This window comes from Penicillium vulpinum, assembly GCF_028829585.1.
Source record: "Penicillium vulpinum strain IBT 29486 chromosome Unknown utg000004l_segment0_segment0, whole genome shotgun sequence".
Taxonomy (NCBI): domain Eukaryota; kingdom Fungi; phylum Ascomycota; class Eurotiomycetes; order Eurotiales; family Aspergillaceae; genus Penicillium; species Penicillium vulpinum.
This window is the reverse complement of record NW_026643244.1, coordinates 286,006-308,084: the sequence shown is the minus strand read 5'-3', so window position 1 is coordinate 308,084 and position 22,079 is coordinate 286,006. Positions and strand designations below refer to the sequence as shown.

The 22,079-nt window shown below is 48.4% G+C and overlaps 11 protein-coding genes across 11 annotated transcripts; 5 read left to right on the top strand and 6 right to left on the bottom strand.

Moving 5' to 3' along the window:
• Positions 1-483: 483 nt before the first annotated feature.
• Positions 484-1,176, bottom strand: N7479_008661 (HAD family hydrolase; the record flags this gene model as incomplete). Its single annotated transcript, XM_057256354.1, has 1 exon — positions 484-1,176. One exon carries the CDS (start codon positions 1,174-1,176, stop codon positions 484-486), a length of 693 nt encoding a protein of 230 aa, XP_057103812.1.
• Positions 1,177-1,751: 575 nt separating this feature from the next.
• N7479_008660 (uncharacterized protein) lies at positions 1,752-2,818 on the top strand (the record flags this gene model as incomplete). Its single annotated transcript, XM_057256353.1, has 3 exons — positions 1,752-2,537; positions 2,596-2,658; positions 2,720-2,818. The coding sequence occupies 3 exons, from the start codon at positions 1,752-1,754 to the stop codon at positions 2,816-2,818; spliced, it is 948 nt and encodes a 315-aa protein (XP_057103811.1).
• On the bottom strand, positions 2,794-3,475 carry N7479_008659 (uncharacterized protein; the record flags this gene model as incomplete). The annotated part of the gene is made up of 3 exons (XM_057256352.1): positions 2,794-2,808; positions 2,882-3,293; positions 3,378-3,475. The coding sequence occupies 3 exons, from the start codon at positions 3,473-3,475 to the stop codon at positions 2,794-2,796; spliced, it is 525 nt and encodes a 174-aa protein (XP_057103810.1).
• A 4,576-nt stretch (positions 3,476-8,051) lies between these two features.
• Positions 8,052-9,441, bottom strand: N7479_008658 (ribose phosphate diphosphokinase subunit PRS5; the record flags this gene model as incomplete). The annotated part of the gene is made up of 3 exons (XM_057256351.1): positions 8,052-8,108; positions 8,162-8,485; positions 8,539-9,441. 3 exons carry the CDS (start codon positions 9,439-9,441, stop codon positions 8,052-8,054), a joined length of 1,284 nt encoding a protein of 427 aa, XP_057103809.1.
• Positions 9,442-10,102: 661 nt separating this feature from the next.
• N7479_008657 (ubiquitin-like protein HUB1) lies at positions 10,103-10,792 on the bottom strand (the record flags this gene model as incomplete). Its single annotated transcript, XM_057256350.1, has 3 exons — positions 10,103-10,124; positions 10,193-10,331; positions 10,384-10,792. 3 exons carry the CDS (start codon positions 10,790-10,792, stop codon positions 10,103-10,105), a joined length of 570 nt encoding a protein of 189 aa, XP_057103808.1.
• Positions 10,793-11,088: 296 nt separating this feature from the next.
• On the top strand, positions 11,089-11,806 carry N7479_008656 (PIG-H family GPI synthesis protein; the record flags this gene model as incomplete). The annotated part of the gene is made up of 3 exons (XM_057256349.1): positions 11,089-11,422; positions 11,477-11,679; positions 11,729-11,806. 3 exons carry the CDS (start codon positions 11,089-11,091, stop codon positions 11,804-11,806), a joined length of 615 nt encoding a protein of 204 aa, XP_057103807.1.
• A 103-nt stretch (positions 11,807-11,909) lies between these two features.
• On the bottom strand, positions 11,910-13,760 carry N7479_008655 (pseudouridine synthase DEG1; the record flags this gene model as incomplete). The annotated part of the gene is made up of 1 exon (XM_057256348.1): positions 11,910-13,760. One exon carries the CDS (start codon positions 13,758-13,760, stop codon positions 11,910-11,912), a length of 1,851 nt encoding a protein of 616 aa, XP_057103806.1.
• A 614-nt stretch (positions 13,761-14,374) lies between these two features.
• N7479_008654 (uncharacterized protein) lies at positions 14,375-15,198 on the top strand (the record flags this gene model as incomplete). The annotated part of the gene is made up of 4 exons (XM_057256347.1): positions 14,375-14,466; positions 14,552-14,792; positions 14,858-14,977; positions 15,034-15,198. 4 exons carry the CDS (start codon positions 14,375-14,377, stop codon positions 15,196-15,198), a joined length of 618 nt encoding a protein of 205 aa, XP_057103805.1.
• A 982-nt stretch (positions 15,199-16,180) lies between these two features.
• rps0 (40S ribosomal protein uS2) lies at positions 16,181-17,283 on the bottom strand. Its single transcript, XM_057256346.1, has 2 exons — positions 17,015-17,283; positions 16,181-16,946 (listed from the first exon to the last, which is right to left on the bottom strand). The coding sequence occupies exons 1-2, from the start codon at positions 17,182-17,184 to the stop codon at positions 16,205-16,207; spliced, it is 912 nt and encodes a 303-aa protein (XP_057103804.1). The 5' UTR covers positions 17,185-17,283; the 3' UTR covers positions 16,181-16,204.
• A 249-nt stretch (positions 17,284-17,532) lies between these two features.
• N7479_008652 (mitochondrial 37S ribosomal protein uS15m) lies at positions 17,533-18,502 on the top strand (the record flags this gene model as incomplete). Its single annotated transcript, XM_057256345.1, has 2 exons — positions 17,533-17,578; positions 17,646-18,502. The coding sequence occupies 2 exons, from the start codon at positions 17,533-17,535 to the stop codon at positions 18,500-18,502; spliced, it is 903 nt and encodes a 300-aa protein (XP_057103803.1).
• A 1,145-nt stretch (positions 18,503-19,647) lies between these two features.
• On the top strand, positions 19,648-21,968 carry N7479_008651 (uncharacterized protein; the record flags this gene model as incomplete). The annotated part of the gene is made up of 3 exons (XM_057256344.1): positions 19,648-19,860; positions 19,914-20,748; positions 20,806-21,968. 3 exons carry the CDS (start codon positions 19,648-19,650, stop codon positions 21,966-21,968), a joined length of 2,211 nt encoding a protein of 736 aa, XP_057103802.1.
• Positions 21,969-22,079: the final 111 nt, after the last annotated feature.

The following is a 22,079-nucleotide window of genomic DNA, read 5'->3' as shown; positions in this document are numbered from 1 at the left end:
CACCTATCTTCCTGGCTGGTATTTTGCTTTGGTTACCAGCCGCTTTCCGTTGTATCGAGTACCCTGTTTGTTCTTTAACGTGAGCGCATCGACCTATTGTTCCTTGATCGGGACAATCTCGTCATCTTTGATTTTGGCTGTGTTGGGTTTTTTTGGCTCTTTTTTCGTATACGGCGTTTTGCATATGCTATCTTATCCTTGTGGTATAGATGGACAAAATACACCAGATACATATCTACTTTGTTGTTACAGGGGATTTGCTATTTAAGCTGCTTTTATGCTCAAGTGTGGCTTACGAGTACATGTCAGCACGGGGGTGATCATACTCGAGTCACATGTTAGACTCACTGTGAATGCTTACTGTGAGTACACTCGGCATCTACATCAATGTACAAAAAAAACATAGATCTACCCAGGGAAGCTTAGAATCAAATGCAATACAAAATGTATACCAGTCATGGTATATGTATAAAGTATGACCCCTTATGCCTTTACAATCCCCACAACTTCCCCCAAAGAATCAACAACAAAATCCGGCGTCAATTCCTGACAAGCCTTCTGATCTCCGTACCCATACCGACACCAGCAGACTTTGCTCTTAATATTCCTTGCGAATTGAACATCCGCTACTGTATCACCCACTACCAGCACCTTGTCCGAGTCAATCTCTACCCCATAACTCTCTCTCAAGACGGGAATCAGGACATCCACAAAGCTAGCCGGATCCGGCTTGCGCTTGGCGCCGGGGGTCTTATCGCCAATGATTAAATCCTCGGGAACGTAGCCCTCCAGGCCATTTCGCTCTAGTGCTGTTTTCACAGCGGCCACACCCTTGTTACTCACAATGGCGATGGGGATCTTGTGGGCATTGAGCTCGGTCAAGAGATCCTTGGCGCCGGGGAAGGCCTTGATGAGTTGACCGTGGGTGGCATAGAGAGCACGGTATTTTTCAATCCATTCGTTCTCAACAGTCGGAGTAAATTCGGCCGGGAAAGGATGCAGGGCTTTGAAGGTATCTGCTAGTCCCGCTCCGCTGGCGATGAGACGGTGGATTTCGGGTTGGGGAGGGGTGTGGGCAGGAAGGAGGGCATCGAAGGTGAGTTTCGTGGTTTGGGAGATGGATTCATGTGTATCGAAGAGGGTGCCATCGAAGTCGAAGATCGCGAGAGCTATCATTTTGACGAGTTTTGATTCAAAGTCGGGGTGGTTGATGTATGAAGTTGGACACAAGGCAGATAAAGAGCACTGAGTACTCCGTACTGCCACAATTAACAACGGACTAGCCTTAAAAAAAGAGGCCCCCACGTAATGAATCAGAACACATAGTCCGGGATTTTGCAGTGGTATACTAGTTACTTTGTACGTGGCTCATGCAGCTAGTGTGATGTTGCATTGAGATTGCGATTACATTGAGATAGTGTAGATTAACTATTAGGTTATAATAATAATGATAATGGCTTCTAGGCAGTTCAATTCAGTGAGCCCTTCATACGAGTACGAAAATTCAAAGTAATGACAAGTAGTCTATCCCGTACGGAGTACTATGTGCAAGTACATACACAGTATGTAGCCTCTATAATTATCTCTAATTATATAGTACAGAATTAAAGATCCACATACCCACATAAAGCCGAGTACCTAAATATACTAGCAATTACCTTCTCACAAATTTAATATAACCCATCTATATTCAACCCCTCATAGAGATTCCAAATCCCCTCGTTTTTGATATACAAGAGACAGAAGACAAGATGACCATCTCAGCTCCCATCATCGAACTCCCTCAAACCCCAACCCTCACCACTCTAATGACCACCTTCTGCTCTCCCTCCTCCACCCCCAAAATCATGCAAGACACAATCCACGCCTTAACCCATGAAATCATTTCCGCAGCCAAATCCCACGATACAACCCTCACCCAATCATTCACAACAATGATCCCCATTCTCCACGGAGCCCTACCCATGTTTGTGGCCGCCCAGCCCCTTCTCCCTGCTACCTCGTGTATTCTGGCCCGCTGCAGCAAGGCAAAGGGCACTCAGGATGTGGTGGTAGACTGGCTAGGCCGGCGACCGTTCCCGCCAGAGTCTGATGACGGGAAGATTTTGGTTCTAGATACGATCATCGCTACCGGGGATACAGTCGTCAAGCTTTGTGAGGAACTGTGGGAGATGAGTGGACAAAAGTCAAGATCGGTTGTAGTATTGTGTACCTATGCAGCTCCCGATGCATTGGAGAAGGTAGCCCGTTGCCCGGTGGTAGAGTATGTGCTTGTTGGAAGACGGGCTGAAAGATGCGATGAGAGGGGGTATCTGGTGCCGTATACAAATGGGGATATAGGTGATAAGATCTATGGCGGAGAGTGGAGTAAGAAAGCGAAAACAGGGAATATTGTTGTTGCAGCGGGAGAGGACATGGCGAGTGTTTTGCTAGGGGTGCAGAGCTTACTGGTTGAGAATGGGGGATTGTGGAAATTGACAGAGAATGGGTCGGCTATTGAACGGGAGATTCAGTTCTCTGGGTTTAAAGAGGCTTGGGTGGGTTTACATTGCCAACTGGAATTTGAAAATACCGCTGATTAGGAAACAAATCAAGACCTATATGAAACAAGTTGCACATACGGCGACCAAGCTTTGCCACCATCCCCAATGGGCAAATGTAAGTTGTCATTGATTATTCCTTTTACGTTCGCATTGCCTTTGCTTATGAGATGTTGAAGGTTTATGACAAGGTCTCCATCCGTTGGACAACTCACCACCCTAAAGGTTTGACCAACTTGGATGTTGTCATGGCTCAGTTCTGCGATAGCTATGTATGAAGGCCTCCGTTTTATTTTAGTCTGTATTTGAACAATTTTTGCGATAGAAAGTCCTGCAAGTACCGCTCTTGCTGCAGTGAAGAAGAATACACTTGCTACCATCATTACGCCCGAAAAGACCTGTAGTTCCCAATAAGTCCCGTTTTGTCGGTTCAAGGTTGCCCCAGCGATGGGGCTTCCCGTGAGCGATGCAATACTGATGCAAGTGAACAAAACACCCTGACGAACACCGATCTTGGTCACGTCGGGCGAGATCTGGCCCAGTAGGGCAGGTACCATGCCCACAAATGCACCCGATTCAAACCCATATAATAGGCTGAATACAATATAAATGGCTGAGTTTCCTGGAGAGAGAAGTGTATCTGGAAGCCAGAGGGCTAGGATAACAATGGCGGACAAGGCGCACATGGAAATTATGATGTTGAATCGTCCTAGTTTGTCTCCTAGGTAGCCTGGTAGAATTCGACCAGGGAGACTGGAAAACCCGCGCAAAATACGTTAGCTCATGACCTTCTTTCTCATCAAGCCAGTGTATATAATAGAATTGGGTAGGACTCACCTGGCGGCATTAAGCATAGTTAGCAAATACCCAGCTAGTTCGCAGTTGATTCCATCTTCCTGGGCCTCTACAATGATATAACTGATTGGGACAAACATGGCAAAGAATCCAAAGCAGGAGGCCAGCATAAGCAAGATAAACGGTACCTCTGAAAACAGACTCGTATAATCACTTAGCTTCAATGGTCGCGGAATATTCTTTATTCTCGATCGGACAGTCAGTTTGGCAATTATCAGAAGTGCGAGGACGATGAATCCAGAGATACGCAGGGACCATCCGAACCTAGTAGGCAACAGCCGAGACAACAAGGTCGGGAAGATGACACCTCCCAGTCATGAGCCACCGGAAACAATTCCAAATGCCAAGGCACGTCATTAAACATGTATCGAACCATGTTGCAGTACAGGAGAGCGCGGCGAAAAGACAAAGCCTTGTACCAAGAGGGCTGCAGATTGCCTGGGCTAGCAAAAATTGATAGTACTCCGTTGATATAGAGGTCATCATGATACCAAAAACGTGAAGACATGTCCCAATAAGGAGAAGCCATTTTGGGCCATAATTATCGAATATCTGAAAGAAACAATATTAACACATATTTGTCCTAGGGCTTTATGGGCTATAATCCACTCTTCCAATGACAAGTCCTGCCGCAAAGAGTACAAATGGCTCCAAAGATAAAATCCAGGATATGCTGGACGCTGAATCAGACTGTAATTGATTGTTCTGGTAGTACTCCTGAAAAATTCCAATGGCTATGGTAAAGTGTATCAAGTTATCGGTCGAGTTGAGAAATGTGTAGAGAGGAACCCTTACCATTCACCGAGCCAAAAGCGCAAAATAGACAGCACCATGCTCCAAGACAACCATCCAAGCGCCAAGTCCTTGATCCTCCTCAATTTTAGAGGCAGTCAACTTAGTTTTCGATTCGATGATTGCCATTTGTAGCAAGATAGATGTTGAGACAATATCTGGAGCAGAAAGAAGGCAGGTGATAAAAGATGGAATTTAATGGAGAAAACTATCTAGGGCTAAGGACTCTCTATCTACCTCCCCAGATGGAAGCGGCCGATAACAATATACTAAGTCTTGCCAGACCGACAATATGATAATGTGATGAATGTACTTAGGAGCAAGGGAGAAGAAGAAAAAAAAATAAGGAATGACTTTTTTCTAACAAATCACTCCGTACTTTTGTTAAGGAAATAAATTTCCATATCTCAGGTACCTCCGGAGTGCATACTCCGTCCCCAAAATAAAAGATGCTTGAAATTACATATGTATGTCGGGATCAGCATCCTTTAGCCCTAAAATTGCCACAAAGAGCAGTCGTCCATTTTCCCGGAGATTTACGGGGTATAACTGTACACGCCTACGTCTTTTATTCATATTACTTTCAGCCACAATGTCTTGGTATAGAGAGATCTCATAGTTTCCCGATAAAAGACACGAAAAAGGAAACCTTAAAATACAACACCGGAGTTACATCGCGTAAAACGAACCTAATCAAATGAAGACCTAGTCTAAATATGAATTAGGCGCGCTGGAAGCCATCCGGACTTTCGAGGGTCCCGGTTCTTCGGGTCTGTACACATGTAGTTAAATATTATCAAGCACCACGCCCACAGACTGGCTTATCAGAAGGTGGCTGAGCGCATGATTGAGCTAGAAAATGGGATCTTCATCACAAGCAATGACTACATGCTGTTGTCTGAAGTCCTGAAAAGCATCCAGTATTGAGATTGGGAGGATGGTAGAGAGGTGAATCTTTGGCAGATGATTCAAGACCTTGAGGCTAGTATCGATATGATTGATACGCACTGTTAGCTAATATGTACATTCAAATGTTGTTGTAGTTAAGCTAATTATGAGATGGCCTTGAATCTATCTGAATCGAACGTTTATTGAACTTCTATCTATGGACTGTTACGTACACTTCTCCCAATGTTGTTCTGCTACATCCTGACAAGGTTGCGATTAGATTTTCTGGGGGATCGCACGGGCCGTTGAGGATCCGCTACGGATCTGCCCAATAATCGTACCTACTCCTGAGGTCCGTAGGTATCTAGGTACCTACCTAGGTAGGTATGTAGTTTGTACATAAAACTACATACCTAATGTTGTCCCGAGTAAGAGGTTGAAGGCAGAAATCACTTTGGATGTGTCTAAAAAAATAATCTATCATGTCAGAACTTTCAATTGAGCCAAAATCAACCCCATTCCTAGACGATACGTTCAAGTCAGCTAAATTTTGGTACGAACTGAGAGAGGTAAGGCTATAGAAAGACCATACGACCTCTAGATTTCAAAGTCTGAATCCCAATAGTTACATCTATGTCGAAGAATGCAACGGCTAGTACAGTTTAAACGTATATTCATGCTCTTGTTACGGTGATCGCCCAGCCAGCATATGTATAGAACGCGTTCAAGTAACTATAGAAAAGCCATCAATTCGAGCTTTGCTCAACCCGTCGGAAATACAACAGTCGCACCCAGCAAGATCGACCCTCCAACCCTGACATCAAGAGGGAGTCCTCATGCAGGAATCAACCCGAGACTAGTGAGCCATGTCGAGACCAATGAGGTCTATCCTCACTCCTGTTGTCAATATATGGCTCTCCAGCAGGCCTCAAGTTAAAAATGTACGATGAGGCATCCTTTAGTGAGGCCACACCTACTAGGGGACATACACTTGGAAAAGACGTAGTTGCGAAAGACAGCAACATCATGTATTTACCCTTGGTGCTATCATCGCATCGAAATTCCTCGTCAAGATAACTACCTATACACTCCATACTGTGCCCTTTAAAAACACAATCATGTCAGTATTCCTCTTCGCGGAGGATTCATTCCCTCGTGGAAACCGGAGTCCCACTGATGAGTCCTGAAATATTTTACGGAGATCGGAATCCATGTCTTTATGGGACGCGTCAGTGTGTGTAGGGGGATACAAGTTGGCCGTCGCCTCCTTGGTTGCTCTCTTGCATGGATTCCGATATCTTAGTTTGTCGCTGATATTTCCGATGGGTTTCCTGATAGGTTTCCCGATGAGTCTACGGAAGCTCAAGTTGTTAGATACCCCCGTGCTGCAGGCGGTCCCCTGTCCCCGGGCCCCTAAAGCAAAGGAGCTCAATTTCAGGCTTGGTTAGAAGTCCAACCGATTTAAGCTGCAATATTATCCAAATAACGCAAAACTTCGGTGAATTGACTTGAGCCTCGCGGAGAAAATCGGCTCAAGATTCAAAGACTCATCACACAAGCGTGAAAAGGCCTATGGGGTTGAAGACAACAATCCCAGATGGATAGGAATCCGCAGCCACGGTCACCATTCTCGCTACACAATGCCTGAGAGGAGCATCACGAACACAGAGAGCAAACGGCAATATGGTCACGGCGCATGGAATGAATACTTACGCCTAGTCAGTTCAAGATTCCTTATTGTTCACGCAATTTTCAGGCCAAAGGGCCGATGAGAGAATGAAACCCCGAGGGCTCTGTATAAGATTGGGTATCCCATACAACTCAGATGTCCCAAAAAACGGCCAAAGCCATGCATGCACTGGAACGATTGCTGGCTAGGATCACGATCCAAATTCTAACCCAGGAAGAGGATTGTGGATTTCAATATATTAACCGGCGCATATTTTATCAACAGCCTTCCGCTTGCTCGGCTACGCCCAGAGCGCAATAAATCGTACCGAATTCTTTTTTGGCAAGTCTCAGTTGGCGATGATTCCCAGAGATTAAACGGAGTTTCCCTGCCAATGCAATACGTGGGTGCATACTGTGCATTTGGGAGTGAAGACACATTCTTCCGGTGTATTTATGATGATATTTGAGAACGAATGTAGCTTTCTCGTAATATGGCTTGAGTTCCGCGAGTAAATCAATCTTCGGGATAGACGACTTCCTGCGTACGCTTCATTCTAGCAGCTCAAATTCCGCAAAAATTAAGGTTGATATGGACAGTAGAAAATGCGCGTCCTTCAACGATAGCCTATGCATGATGACATATGCGGCCGAGGGAACGATTAGTTAGCTTCTTTTTTTGTTCGGGGCAAATATATGACACGACTCGGGGTATTGTTGTCCCCAAATGTTTTGTAAAAGGGATCAGGTGGCTGCACTCTTCAGATGGGTAGGAGTCCATGAAATCATGCACTCCGAGCGCAATAGGCGAGCACCAAAATGGAAAAGGAAAAGGGTTCGAGCGCCAGACAATATCCGGTATAATATGCAAGGATCAAAAATCGTGATCAATCAAGAACAGACCGACATGCATGAGCTTCAATATTGGAAAGTCTTACGTCTCCATGAAGTACACAGATCAGCCACATTGATAGTCTAGTCCAAGACTGGCGACTACATGCATGTTGAAAAGGAAATCTTCAATTTCAATCCAACATTCATTGCTCATATGTGCAGATGGCAAAGGGTGTGGCAGAGGTAGATAGTATGACAAAATTCAAAAAAAAGGTAAAAAAAAGCCAGCCAAAGCCAGATGAGAGCAAGCGAGAAATCAAGAAATCACAGAATACCAGAACAAATCCAGCGTATCAAGTCTACTGCGAGCCTGAATCTATGACAGGGGGGGTTGATGTTGAGGGTGTAGAGCAAACATGGAAATTTTAGGATATCGGAGAATAAGAGAAAAAGAAAAAAAGGTTTAGACAGCGATCAATCATACTGGAAGAGAACACTGATACTTTCACCGTGGTGCACACGGCGGATGGCCTGGAGTATAAGTCAGTATATTATGCAAAATAAGATGGGCCTATGGGACTCACCTCGCCGAAAACGTGGCCGACTTCCAGGACCTCCAGCTTTGGGCAACGGCGCAGGTGGTCAACCTGATCCACGCTGTTGGTCACAACAACCTTGTCAAGAGCACTGGCGTTGATGCGATCGATAGCGTCACCACTCAGGATACCGTGAGTGACAAGGGCGTATACCTGAGATGCGCCTTCCTTCTTGAGCAATTTAGCAGCGCGAGTAATTGTATTCGAGGTGTCAGCCAAATCATCAATCAAAATGGTTATCCGATCACGGACGTCGCCAACCAACATCATGGTGGCATTTTGACGGTCGGTGATTTTGGTGGGGCGGCGCTCCTGGACAAATTGTTAGCGAGTTACAGGAAGATTAAACTATTCGATAGGCCTACCTTGTGGATCAGGGCAAATTCCATGCCCATTTGGTCGGCAATTGCCGTAGCGCGCTTGGCACCTCCGGCATCGGGGCTGACGATGACAGCCTGCTTGTAATTTGGGATGTTGCGCTGGATGTAGCTCTTCAGAAGAGGTCGGCCGTAGAGATTGTCGACTGGGATATCAAAGAATCCCTGGTACTGTGGGTCATGCAAATCCATAGTGATGATGTGATCGGCGCCAGCACAGGTAAGGAGATCTGCCACCAGGGTGCCGGCCTGTGCAACCCACTGTTTGTAACCGGGACGCGGCTGGAAGGAGTTGATCTTGGAGGAGGTGCTCGCTGTGTCGTCAGTGCCGTTGGTCAAGGACTTAAGGGAATCCCCGGTGTCGCTGCGGGGTAGACCATTTCCCCGCCGTTTCACGGGACTACCAGTGCTGTCCTCAATCTGAGCCCTGGCAAGGCTCTTCTGAAGGTTTTCAATTCCATTCATGCCCAGACCTTCAGATCTTCCACCAGGACCCGGGGTCGGGGGGGTACTCTCGAATGTGTAGCCATTGGCATGTTTGCCTCCCACAGATGACTTGACGAGAGGAGCTCCGGCCTTGTCATATGGAATGTCACTCTGACGAGAGTAAGGGAAAAGAGGGAGGACAGCGGTGACTCGCCGGGCCGAGGCAGTCTTGCAGGCGGAAATGGTGATGAGAAGTTCTAGCAGGTGGTCGTTGACTTTTCCGCCGCCGGATTGAATAATGTAGACATCCTTTTCACGGACAGACTCTTGGATTTCAACTCGAGTCTCACCCACAGCGAATTTCGAGAGCAGAACCTCCGCGGGGGGAATACCGAGAACACCACAAATGCTCTGAGTCAACTGAGGGTGGGAGTTGCCTCCGATGACGACAAGATTGCGAACCATGGTGTTTTGGTTTGTGAATATATGGGTTGCAAGGATTGGAGTAGGAAGGACCAAGGGGAAGGACGCTCGACCTGAAGGAAATCAGGATCGGAGGGATCGAGTGTGGAGGGGGAAGAAAATCTGGGGGGCGATCTCGGTGAGCAGTCAAGGAAGTAAAAATAAAGAGAGAAGAAAAGTATAGCAATTTTTGAAATCGGAGACAAATGCTACCTCATGGCGGAACAAGAATCAAGACTTCGAGGGACAAAGACATAAAAAAAAAACCGACGGTGAGTCCCGCGATGGGAAAAAAAGCCTCTTTGGAGTGGAGCGGACCTGGTTGTTGATGCCTCAGGTGGCAAATAATCCGCATTGGGTAAAGCGCATGTCGTGACGACGCAGGGCCCCGCAGAAAACGGCCTTTCAAATTGCTTCTGAGCAGACAGGAACGTAGTAGATGGTCAGCAGGTTTACTGCTTCGGATTTTCCATTGGTTCCCGTCTGTAGATATACATGCTTTCTGTTCAAATCCCCGGTCGCTTTGGAAAGCATAAAAAAGGGAAACGTATTCATGCGTGACTCCTATGCTCCGGTCCCCAAGATTGTATGTACTAAGAAAAGAAAAAAACATAAAAGAGCTTGGCATAACTATTCCGCCGAGTGCAGTCTCTCCTGGAATCCGTCATTCGCCAGTTCCAACCTCCCTATAATAGAATTAGTATTACAAGTCCCAGAACCCGAAAGGGGGGGTGGGCGGGGGGTTGAGGCTCACAAATCAAGTTGAACTCCGTTGCTCACTCCATAATCCTCTAGTGTAAGTTGATCTTTAAAAGGACGTTCACCTTGGCGTTTAAGAAGGATTTCATGGGGTTCACGACCGATTCGAGCTGCCACTTGGGCTTTGAATAGCTCTGTGTAGAACGTTAGCACACTGGTAACGATCAACAGTAAAAAGAGACATACTGATCGGATCTGAGGCAAGACAAGGGATTGCAGCTTTGGTTCCCAGTCGATCATTGACATGTACTACAATCATGGGTTCTGAGGATTGCGCAACGACCGGCCTTTTCTCCTTCTTTTCCTTCTTCACTTTCTTTTCCTGGTCTTCGCGCGGCGCATCTCGATCATCACGTCGTTGGCCTCGGTCGCGGTCACCATCTCTTGGTCTATCTCCATACCTGTCACCCTCGCGGTCGCGTCGTGGTGATCGTGGTCGGTCTCGATATCCTCGTTCTAATCTGCGATCGTCGCTGCGGGAATCGTCGCTGCGGCTTTTGTCCTTCCACCGAAAGCCTCCAGTTGTCTTTCTGGGGCGCTCTCTATCAACGTTTTCTCTCGCACGAGGAGATCTGCTTCGTGATCGGTCACCCATGACTGCGGATGGAGGAAAGATGAAGTTGCGTGGGTGCGTGCCCGACAAGCCCAGATGTAATCCAAACGGAGAAGCTGCGAGGCACGTGATGAGATGCAGCTACTAGTGGAGTAGGTATACCCGCTAGCCCTAAATTAGATTAGCGTGTTTATTCACATTAGGAGCTCTCCTGTGTAAAGTACATTTTGGATCTCTCGGCACTTTTGATCTACCTCTTGAATGGGCAGGCTGCGGTGCAGATTGTCAATTAATTCTGACTTTTTTATTTTTTTCTAACTGACTCCTCCATACCCAAAATGCCAGGCCGACTAGAGGTTCAGCGTCCCTCTCCAACGACTGTCTCTTTCACGGTATCAAACGCGCCCCAGCGGTCGAGTTCCCCCGCCAAAATCCTATTTAGTCTTCAAGTCCTGCTGCGTGCCATTTTATTTTTCTTCGTTATCGGTGTGGGTATCGCGCGCGTCCGAAATTTCTTCTTTCAAGAAGATGGGAGGGTGATAAGCTGGCCAGCCGTGTGGTCGAGCCCGCTTGGGTCCAAATTGTGTCGCTTGGTAGATTCATACAACCCACTGGCAATCGCTGCGGTCGGTGCATTGGTTATATATGGTGTTTTCAGAAGAAGTTATACCGGTAAGCTGAGAAGGAAGAGTTGGCTTTCTCGGTGCATGGCTGATTGTTCGACAGAGGAATCACTCTTAGTTATTCGAGGCTTCGGAATCCAGACTTCGACATCGTCCTCGACATATCTTTCTACCGCCTCAACGAGGTTTATTCCTACCACGCAAATCCAGGACATTGTGATTCACGAAGCCTTCAAGGGCTTCGAAGTCCGCTTCTACTTGGCGGTCATTGTCGAAGGAGAGCCTGATGCCCTGGTGGTCTTCCCGGTATGTGATATTCCCAGCGGTATGTACTCCAAAGCTGATTTGTGACTAGCATATGTTACCTAAGCGAGAGATTTTAGAGCAGGTTTGGAGAGGTTCTCGGCGGTGTCTTTACGATGCGAAGTCATGATATACCCAGAACCTTTGCATAGAGAAATTTGTGTTTATACAAAAGCCTATCTTACTCTAACCCGGAGGTTCGAGGTTCTGTCAGTGAATATATACAAGGAGGTTCATTCCAGTGTCGCCCTTGCAGCCTCGCCCTTTGCTAGTCTGCGCTGCTTTACGATAAGTCCTTTGGCATTTTGAACTTCCACGGTCTCCATCTTGGACTTTTCATCGACATGGATATATCTCCCACCAACAACGGTCTCATTTCCACCATACCAGATCTTAGCACCCCTGTTTGATCTCTTGGAAAATCCTGCGTTCAGCCATTGGTCGTCGAGGTCTTCCACGTTCTGGTTACCCTGGCTGACAGTCAAGTCTAGCAGAGCGCCCGCTAAAATCTCATCTATCTTGCGCTTTCTCCAGACGGTCCACATTCGTTCAACGGTGCCCCGCATCCCAAATTTGCTATCACCCTTGGCGCTTCCCTTGCAGTTTGCAGGATTATCGCCAGCATATACCCAGTTCAAGGAATCCAGGCGACTGCCAGACTTTATATCGGGGAAAATGCAGTCCCAAAGGACCAGGGGAGCATCATCAGCCATCGCATAGGTCGGCTTTCGCGGGTTCTTAGCAATGTCCAACAGTTCAGGGACGATGGATGGGGACTCGAGTCCCTGTCCGACTAGGAACAGAATTGCAACCATGTGTCGCACCTGGTGCCACAAGAAGGCAGAACCGTGGAGGTTAAACGAGTAAACCTGAGGGATACTTTGAGAAACCGTGCTAGGAGTCGTCAAATCCGGTTCGGGCACATAACCCTCTTTAGCCTGAAATCCAGATTGGCTAACATAGCCCACCGGGCTGACCTTGGGATTGACGGCTTCGATACTAGAGTGATGGATAATGCGTTCGAAATTATCAATCTGCTTGTTGGTGTCCAACTTGCAGAAGTTCCGGAAATCATGTTGACCCTCGAAATACTTAGCTGCCTCGCGCATAGCATCAATGTCAAGCCAACCCTCGCGGAATTCAGCACGTGGTCCGTTGCCGTTCTGGGCGCGGTTCTGGAAGCCAATGGATCCAGGAGTCGGAGAGAACGCCGGGTTGGTGAAGAAGTACTTATACCGACGTTCCCGGCAGGAAAAGCGGGCATCAAACCCAGGCGGTGGGTTAGGACACCACGCCAGGACCCTGATGTCTTCCGGAAGCACCCTGTTTAGGATATTGATATAGCTCATCTCATCAGCTACATCATCCCACTCCTTTTCAGTAGATCCTGAGTCAACATTCATCGCATCCTCGCCCTCAGCAGGGCACTTAGGCATAGGCCGTTGGCTGCGGACCCGCAGTCCAATAACCTGACCAAAAGCGCTCACGCCCTTATCCGTACGACCTGCTTTAGAGTAATCGCATCCATCCCAGTAGAGGTGATAGGGATGCATGGGGATGCGCTCCCCTCTCTCGGTTGGCTCAAGATCAGAGGTGGTCTCAGGGGAGATGAGCCGTGTACGCTTCAATGCCTTCCACAGAATCTCTTCAACGGTAGGCAGAGGCGTGGTATTGCCATTTGTATGTTCAAGTCCATTGTATGCCTGTCCCAGATATGCGAACTTGAGTGCAATGAACCGCGTCGAGTATTTGGAGGGGTCAAAATCGCGATCGGGTTTTGGGGGTTTCGGGGCTTTGACAAACCGCGTCGGCGCAGGTACCGGGGTAGTATCGCTGTCTGGGGGAGAGTGCGGTCGCTTCCTGGAAGTATTAAAAGACTCGGTGAGAGGGATTGCAGGTTCCTGGACGTCGGTAGAGATGGGCGCAGAAGAAGAGTATGGTATCTGCGACGGCTCTTTCGTCGGCGCTTTGAACTCCGTCGTCTGAGAGTATAGCTGGCGCTCTAACTCTGTGATGCGCGCGATCAGACTAGGATTACTCCAGGACGAGTAGTCGGGTCGGTCTTTTATGTTGGTGTCCGCCATGGTCTGGGGTGTGGAAGTGTGAGATTGCCACAAGTGTCGGGTTTGTCTGAGGGGTTGCTGTAGGTTGCAACTCAGTGGAAATAGTCTCGCGGGCAATTTCCACATACCACGTCAAATGACCGAGGCCAAACTAGATTGGTGTGGATGTTCAACCGGCGGGGATCAGAAATTGAAAAACTTCCGCGGAGCACTGTTTGGCGTATTTTTGGTACCAAAAATATGGTTTTCTAATTACATGCATTCTATTCCAGTAAACTTCTGTATTTAGTGTATAGCACTGTACTCGGAGGATTTAACTGGAAAGAGGATCAATTTTGCTGTAGTACCTCGTTAATATAGAAAGCTAGGCAATATAAAATTTCAATAAGTATAAATAAGACGAGGTTAGGACTGCAACTATACATATATATAAATCGACAACCATGTTGAATTCGCCAAGCATCGAACCTTATCACCCAATGCATCACCTAGCCTACCACGCATCTACTGTTCTCTGAAATGAGATTGTGATGAAATTACTCATATAGAATATCCTGTATCTATAACGCAGAGAAGGCTCTGCAATTTTACTTGCTAATTTACCGGACATAAATCGAATCAACGGCCATTCCAGCATGGCTGAGGCAGATCCGCACACGGACAGTGACGAATCAGTCTCTTTGCTTCTACTCGGGGACGCAGGATGTGGGAAATCAACATTTTTAGCGTGAGTACCTGGTCGTTGTATGAGCTGCGGCGATCTCCAGAGCTATATATATAAAGTTGTATGGGGATATGCTAACATGATTCAGTCGACTGAAGAATGGAGGACCGTCCCCACCAGGGGCCTCTAATACTGACCAAAATACTCTTGAACTATTACGAGATGGTGATCAACCTTTCATTTACCATATCCGGTTCTCAAAGAAGACATTCACTCTGAAGCTTTATGACACATCCAACCCAAATCAGCATTGGACAAGTCTTCGGCCTGATGTGGTTGTTATAACCTTTGATATCTCCAGTCGAGACACACTTGCTGGACTAAAAGAGGTAAGTGTCACATAAATATTCGGACTAATTGTCAATTCGTGCTGAAAATCAATGCTACTCCTTAGTGGCGAAATGACATTACTCGTTATTTCCAGCACGGTCATGGTGAGCGCCTTCCAGTGATGATGCTAGGCCTGAAAAGGGACTTACGGAGAGAGGGTGAGGGGATCATCTATCCACAAGAGGTAAGTGACTATGAGCCGGAGGTTCGTGCCTCAAACTGGCTAACTGAGTTTTATAGGGCTATCGTATTGCGCAGGAACTTCGTTGCGATAGATACGCCGAGTGTTCGGCCGTCACAGGCGAGCTGCTCGCAGAAACCTTTGAAGATCTCGCTAGATTGGCGGCAATGGCGACGACTGAAAAAGGTGGCCAGACAGAGGGCACCTCATGTGTTATCCTTTGATTGTTTTGTTGTCAATTTTCGGTCTTGTTTCCCATACCCAGATGTATAAACCAAATGAATCAGCTCAGTGATCGATCAATTAATAGAGGGAATCCAAGACATCTGAGAAGAGAAAGAGGTATATCCATTCGCTGGGCGTCATTCTTGGTTTCCATGTCTCACTCAAGTACATGCAGTCTTGCCATATTCTGTGGATGATATTTTATATTTTATTACGTGGAAGATGCCCCGAGTGTGAGCCTTTAAGACGCGTTGTTAAAACATGCTAGCCTGGTTGTTTAGGGAAGGGACCTGTCATTAGACCATGCAGTGCATACATACATATGCATACATATGTATGGATCGAACTGTCATGGAGACAGAATAATATACCGAGGGGAACTCTGACCTGTACATATAGGGATGGCATTGTGCCCTAAATATTGATGACACGATCCAGTCTACAGCCCAAGTCATACACTACAAAACCTACTGGACATGATACCAAGCACAACCTTTTCAGATTACTAGAATACACACAGGGAGAAACCAAGGTAACGATTAAGTCCACCTTGTGAATTGACAGCACAGGGCTTTCCCCCAGAAGCTTCGTAAATAAAAGCAACTGGATCTCTTTCCCTCATAAGCGCCAGTCAATGATTGGCATGGCAATTCCTCCCCGGCGCAAAAACATGGAAATAAAAAAAGAGTGCTGGTAAGATCAGACCACTGAGGCAAAAGATTGAAAGGATCCCGGTGAAAGCTCGTTTTCTTCTGCTGTTTTTCAGTTTCTTTTGGTTTTTTTGTGAATTGCACACAGAGACTAGGATAGACATGTCAAGGGAACTTGCGGGAGATTGTAATCCATTGATGTGAATGGAGTAGATGGTGTATAAGAGAAAACAAGAGCATTTCTTCGATTCCCGTGCCTCGAGGGACCCAGGAATTCGTCACAATCATCCCGGATCGCCAAACTTTTGATCAAACTTCCCCCTCTCAACGACTATCCTCGTCACCGCGAAGCAATTTACCACTTGGCCTCACCGGCAGCGGGCTGAGCCTCAGCCCACTCGGTGGTAGCGGGAGCGGAGCTGGCAGCCCAGTCGGCACCCTCGGCATCCCAGCTAGTGGCACCAGCAGTAGCGGTGGCAGCGGAGGCAGCAGCAAAGGCAGTGCCGGGGTTACCAGCGCCGGGGGCGGAGGCATCCCAGTTCTCACCAGCGAAGCCGGACTCAACGGCACCAGCACCGATCTCCTCAGCACCGGCGACCTTGGCCTCATCAGCGATCTCCTTGTTCTCCTCGGCCTCGGGGTCGCGGTAGAAGTAGAGATCGACAACGGTGTCCCACTCGGTCTCGCGGGTAGCGAGGGTACCGCGGAGACGGAGGACCTCACGGGCGAGCATCCACCAGACGAGACCGATGGCGTGACGACCCTTGTTGTTGGTGGGGATGGCAACATCGACGAAGTCGGTGGGGGAGTCAGTGTCGCAAAGGGCAATGACGGGGATGTTGACGTAAGAGGCCTCCTTGATGGCCTGGGCATCAGTGCGAGGATCGGTCACGATGATAAGACGGGGCTCCTTGAAAGAGCGGGTGATGTAGTTGGTGAAGTTACCGGGGGTGAAACGACCGGCAATGGCGGTGGCACCGGTGTGGGAGGCGAACTTCAGGACAGCACGCTGGCCGTAGGGACGAGCGGAGATGACACAGACATCGGCGGGGTTGTCAATGGCGGCGATGATACGGGCGGCCAGGACGATCTTCTCCCTATTGCAGTGAAACACATATATTAGATACCATACCACAGTCAGAAGTCGTTTTGATTTCGCGCATACCAGGTCTTGCCAATGTTCAGGACGTTGACACCATCGGCGCGGAGCTTCCAGAGGTAAGGCTCCATGTGCACCTGAAGGTTCTTGGAACCAAGGTGGCACTGAGCGGCAAGGAGCATCTCAATGTCCTGCGCGGTAGGGTTGAAAACCGGGGGGAGCTGGGAAGGGGCCATGTTGGGCGATTGATGGATTGATGAGTTGGAAGATCAATCGTCTGGCTCTTGTCGTGGTGATGGAGGGAAAAAGATCAAAGCCAAGCCGCGAAATTGTTGCACTCTCACGATTCGGGAGAATTTCGCTTGCGTGCGCTAGGGCTAGGGCTCCAGGGCTCCAGGGGGGAATTGGTTATATAATCGTTCTTGGCTCGTCGCTCACGTGATAGTTAATGCCTGGGGCATCATATATCCTGATTAGGATTAGCGTACCTGTACCTCCGGCCGCAAGATTTCCCGACGAAAGGTCGATGGAAAAGCGAAGTTGATTGTTGCAATAGAGCCATCTACTCGCCTATTACGCCCACCATGCCTCCGCGAATCTCAGTCCAGTCCTCCCTGAAGGCATTGACTGGTATGCTAGTCAAAAACCAGCGATTTCAAGTGTTCAATTACCTGGGTGCTAACCAAAACTCGTTTAGGATCAACCTACGGATCTAGCCCGCTGTCCAATTCGATCAACACTTCTATCAGAGCTGCGTCTAGCAAGGTTCAAGTTCGGAGGAAGCATGACCCATTCTTGATGGCTCAGGCACGCCAGCGCAAGGCAGCGAATGTCTCCCGCCAACAAGTCCTTACGGAAGAACGAGAATCCTCGCTCGGGGACCCTGTCAAGAGCCAACCGACACCCTTTATCCTAGAGATGACAGCAATCCAAACAAACCCACACATCCCATCATCTTTGGCTGGGGATCTCAACTATTACTTGAAGTCGAATGAGCTGGATGCTGCCCTCAACTTCTCCAAGGATTTGACCGCACCGCTCAAAAATCCCGATCGCACCACCGCCGATCCACAGGTTGAGAAGGAGGCAATGAATTTGCATAACCAAGAACACAAGAATGCTCAAGAAGCAATCAACCGGATTGTGAATCTGAACAATGGAAACACCAAGGATCGCGTGCGCCTCAACATTACGAAGTGCATTGAAACATTCGGGCGACACTACACAGACTCAAAGCTGCCATCAAAGCCTTCGGGGGTGGTCCATGAATCTGCCCCTGTTCATCCGGAACGTGCACCGCGCGTTGGACCCGACACCGGCTCCGCGGAGGTACAGGCCGCGATCCTGACTGTGAAAATCATGAACCTCTCCCGACACCTCGAGACTGCCAACAAGGACAAACACAACAAGCGTAACTTGCAACTGCTAGTTCATAAGCGCGCGAAGTTGCTGCAATATGTCCGCAAGAAGGAACGTGGAGGTCCTCGGTGGCAGAACTTGATGGAGACACTGGGATTGTCTGACGCTGCATGGAAGGGAGAGATTGCCATATGAGCGGCATTGTTTTAATAAGAGGTCTTTGTATCTTTACACCATTCTCTTCTTTTGTGATTGGCTGGCTTTGAAAAAAAAAAGTATCAGCATCTTACCTTGTATCATCTATCTAGGAGCTAGCGAGGGGTACTTGTTGGTCTATGTCTCTATTTTTATGTTTCATCCGCAGAGCATCTGTACAAATAGCATTGTTTCTTTTTCCTATATCTCTTTCTACGTTCACATTGAAGTAGCTACCTAGCTATCGGACCACAAGTTTTGGAATCTCGTAATTTTCCCAGATTGCTCTAATATTAGTGTTTTTTTAGGTGTTTAGAGATGGTAATCTCTCGATTAGGTTACGGACACAGACTTTAAGTGTATAAAGGCTTTAACCGATAGATTATGATGATGCTATGGAGCAACTATGCTAACATCGCCCATGAGCAAAAGACAATAGCGAAAGAATACTAGTCCTGGAGGCGCCGGGGCTATTTTGGGGTTATGTACATATTTAAGAGTGGACTATGTACTCCGTACCCGGGAACGGAGTATGGGGAAGTTGGATCCAATCTAAGACGGAACAAGAGAAGAGACAAGATTACTCCGTATATAGTGCATCAAAAATCTGAAATTAACTACAAATATATTGAAAAATGGAAATGCATAATATCAGAGAGAATGGAGACAATAATTGGAAAACCAGAGGAACAACAAGAGGAACAACAAGAGCAATAATGCCTCAACATATTACACCGCCCTGGGACAAAACATTCTGCCGGGTCGCGCCTTCCTCTGAAAAGTTACATAGTTTTGATCGAAAAACTAGGTAACGGCTCCTTCCCTTTTAATCATTTGGTTGTCGCGTCCAACCGTGTTGTTTATATTTCCCCTTCTCTTCTCTTTCTTTCTTCTTCTCTTCTCCTCCCCATCACCAACAACATAACTATCCCCATTCCTGTGGATATATCGTCAGAGTCTTGGTGACCGAACCTACCTCGTTTTGGATCTATGTATCTGGTAGCTTTTGGATCTCTCTGACCGATCCATTGCATCTCAATACAAAGTCTATCACTTTTTGCTTGTACTACCCACCACTCCTCCCCTTCGCCTTCTACTAGCCTCGCCCTCCCCCAATCCTCTTCGATCTTGCGCGTTTCGTCAAGATGAGACTACGGTCGAACCACGTTATTCCGCCAATCTCGGATTACATTCCACGCCGCCGCCGCCAGACGCGAAGTGTATCCGCACAGCCTGGGACCGAGGCCGCGACCGAGACTGCGCCAGAAGTTGCACAAGAAACTGTACTAGAGGCACAGTCTGCTGAACAGAGGCAAGCTCCAAAGCGGAAGCCAGCCAAGAGAGCCGGCCGGAAGAAGGTCAGTTCAGAAACCAGACGTCACAACTGTTCATAACTAACTCATACTTCTAGAAGGCTGCGCCAAAGGGCAAGAAGCAGACTGAAGCCGCCGAACCCCAGGAAGACCCCGTTACGCTCATTCCCTCTGTAGAGCAACCTGATACCCGTAAGTTGCACCCAAAGCCCACCAGGGTCCCCGCCCCCCATCGCATCTTCAAAGGACGAAACATCACGGCGGTCTTTCGATTTGGAAGTGCTAGCGAGCTCCTGCAAACGGACCACAAGGATCCCACTCCGTCCCTCCCGCAGACACCCTTGAAGCCGTATGCCTGGCCGCCTGGAGTTTATAACAAGCTTACCCGAATCCCCTGGTCACTTCCCTGGTCCCCACCGCCTCCCCAGAAGGCCTGGCCCCACAGACGTCCTCTTACTTTTAATATCCCGGATGAACCCGAGCTGACCAGCACGGAAGAACCATCCTCTAGGAAACGGAACCGATTGCCCGAAGACGATCCTTCGCCGTCGAAACGTCACAAGTTAACACTCCAAACCCCACCCGGCTTCGAAAACCGTCCTCGTGGCAGCTCTCGCAGGACGTATGCGGATCGCGCGCGGCGACGCGAAGCGGAAAGGGACGGACGAATTGATCGCACAATTTACCGTTTCCCCCAGCTTTTGGCTCAGCAGGGAGAAGATGCGAGATCTGGCAATGATAAGCCTCTGGCCTATCATGCAGACGAAGAGACCATGCCCCATGGTGACCACATTGTTCCGGTATCTTCATTGCCTTCTGCACTCCCGCCAAATCAAAATCAAAATCGACCTGGTTGGCGACAATGGATATTCAACTCAGTGACTGGTCTCTGGCGACGAGATAATGCGCCCCAAACTGCAGAGGCCACACAAAGTAGGTTCCCCTTGATATTATGGTATACATTCCTAGTGGTTAACATAATGATTCTAGTGGCTGAACCTCAACATCCAATGGAAAATGAACCTCCCACTCCGCGCCTGCGCATTGCAGAGTCGCAACCCTCTAACTCGCGCCTGACATCTCCCACTATGCGCCCACGTTTTGCAGGGTCGCAAACCCCAAACTCCCGTCTGGCAGCCACTCCGCGCCCGCGCATTGCAGAGTCGCAAGTCTCAAACCCGCGTCTGACAGCCAGCGCACGTGCTCCACTAGTCGAAAGAAAGAAATACTCCTATGATTTGGACCCACCCGGATTTGATCCAGAACTGCTCGCGCGCATGCGTGCCAGGAAAGCGAATCCTCAGGATCTCCAACCTGTAACTTCACCAGAGCAAGTTCGTGCGCGCTACGAGAATGAATCGAAGAAACGCAAGCGAGCACCGTCACCCGACGTCATTCCACACCCTCCTAATTGTAGTTTCGGATTTGCTCCAGAATACTTCATCATAGACGAGGACGATGACGACTTGCTCACAGCCGAGCAGGAGTATCAAGATACCAAGGCCAAACAAGCTACAGTCAGCGACGCACTGGAAGAGGAGCATGTCTCCAAGCGTGTGCGCTCTGACACTGCCCACCTGGAAAAGGCACCGGAAGAGGAGCATGTCTCCAAGCGTGTGCGCTCTGACACTGCCCACCTGGAAAAGGCACCGGAAGAGGAGCATGTCTCCAAGCGTGTACGCTCTGACAATACCCACCTGGCAAATGCACCGGAAGAGGAGCATGTATCCCAGCGTGTGCACTCTGGAAATACCCGTTTAGAAAACTTCAACCACCAGGCAGCACAAATCGAAGATTCTGAACTCCGCAAGGCCCGTCACAATGCCGAGCAGTACAAGCCGAAGACTCCTAGTCGTCTCCGAGCCGCTCACCGATTTTCCAGCAGTTGCAATGAGTCCCTGGAGGAAGATAACATCCGCCGCAGAAAGATGCGCAAAACCTCCTTGGCCACGGCATGTCCCACTGGGGATTTAAACAATATCATCTGGCCGGAGACTGAACCATGGGTGGACCGTTTCAACTGGGGCCACCGGGATCTAGAGACGATGATGCGGCTGTCCAACGCCTCCTTCGGCATGTCCGTCGAGAAACGATGTGATAAATTCCATCAGGTCTTCATTCGAAAACTTGCCGCTCGACGTGGAGATTCTTGAACACAAAAGAAAAGAAATCCCAAAAAATTGAGATACTCCGGGGCTTCCTTGGCCCGCTTTGGATGGATATAGGCTGGGGCCGGGGAAATCTCTGGAGTACTTCAAAAAGAA

What these genes read in the sequence shown, in the direction of transcription:
- rps0 (XM_057256346.1), bottom strand. Translation starts at nt 17,184, where the DNA reads ATGGCCCCTTCCCAGCTCCCCCCGGTTTTCAACCCTACCGCGCAGGAC. An exon ending in CTGAACATTGGCAAGACCTG is followed by an intron (nt 16,947 to 17,014) that starts GTATGCGCGAAA and finishes TCACTGCAATAG; the next exon opens with GGAGAAGATCGTCCTGGCCG.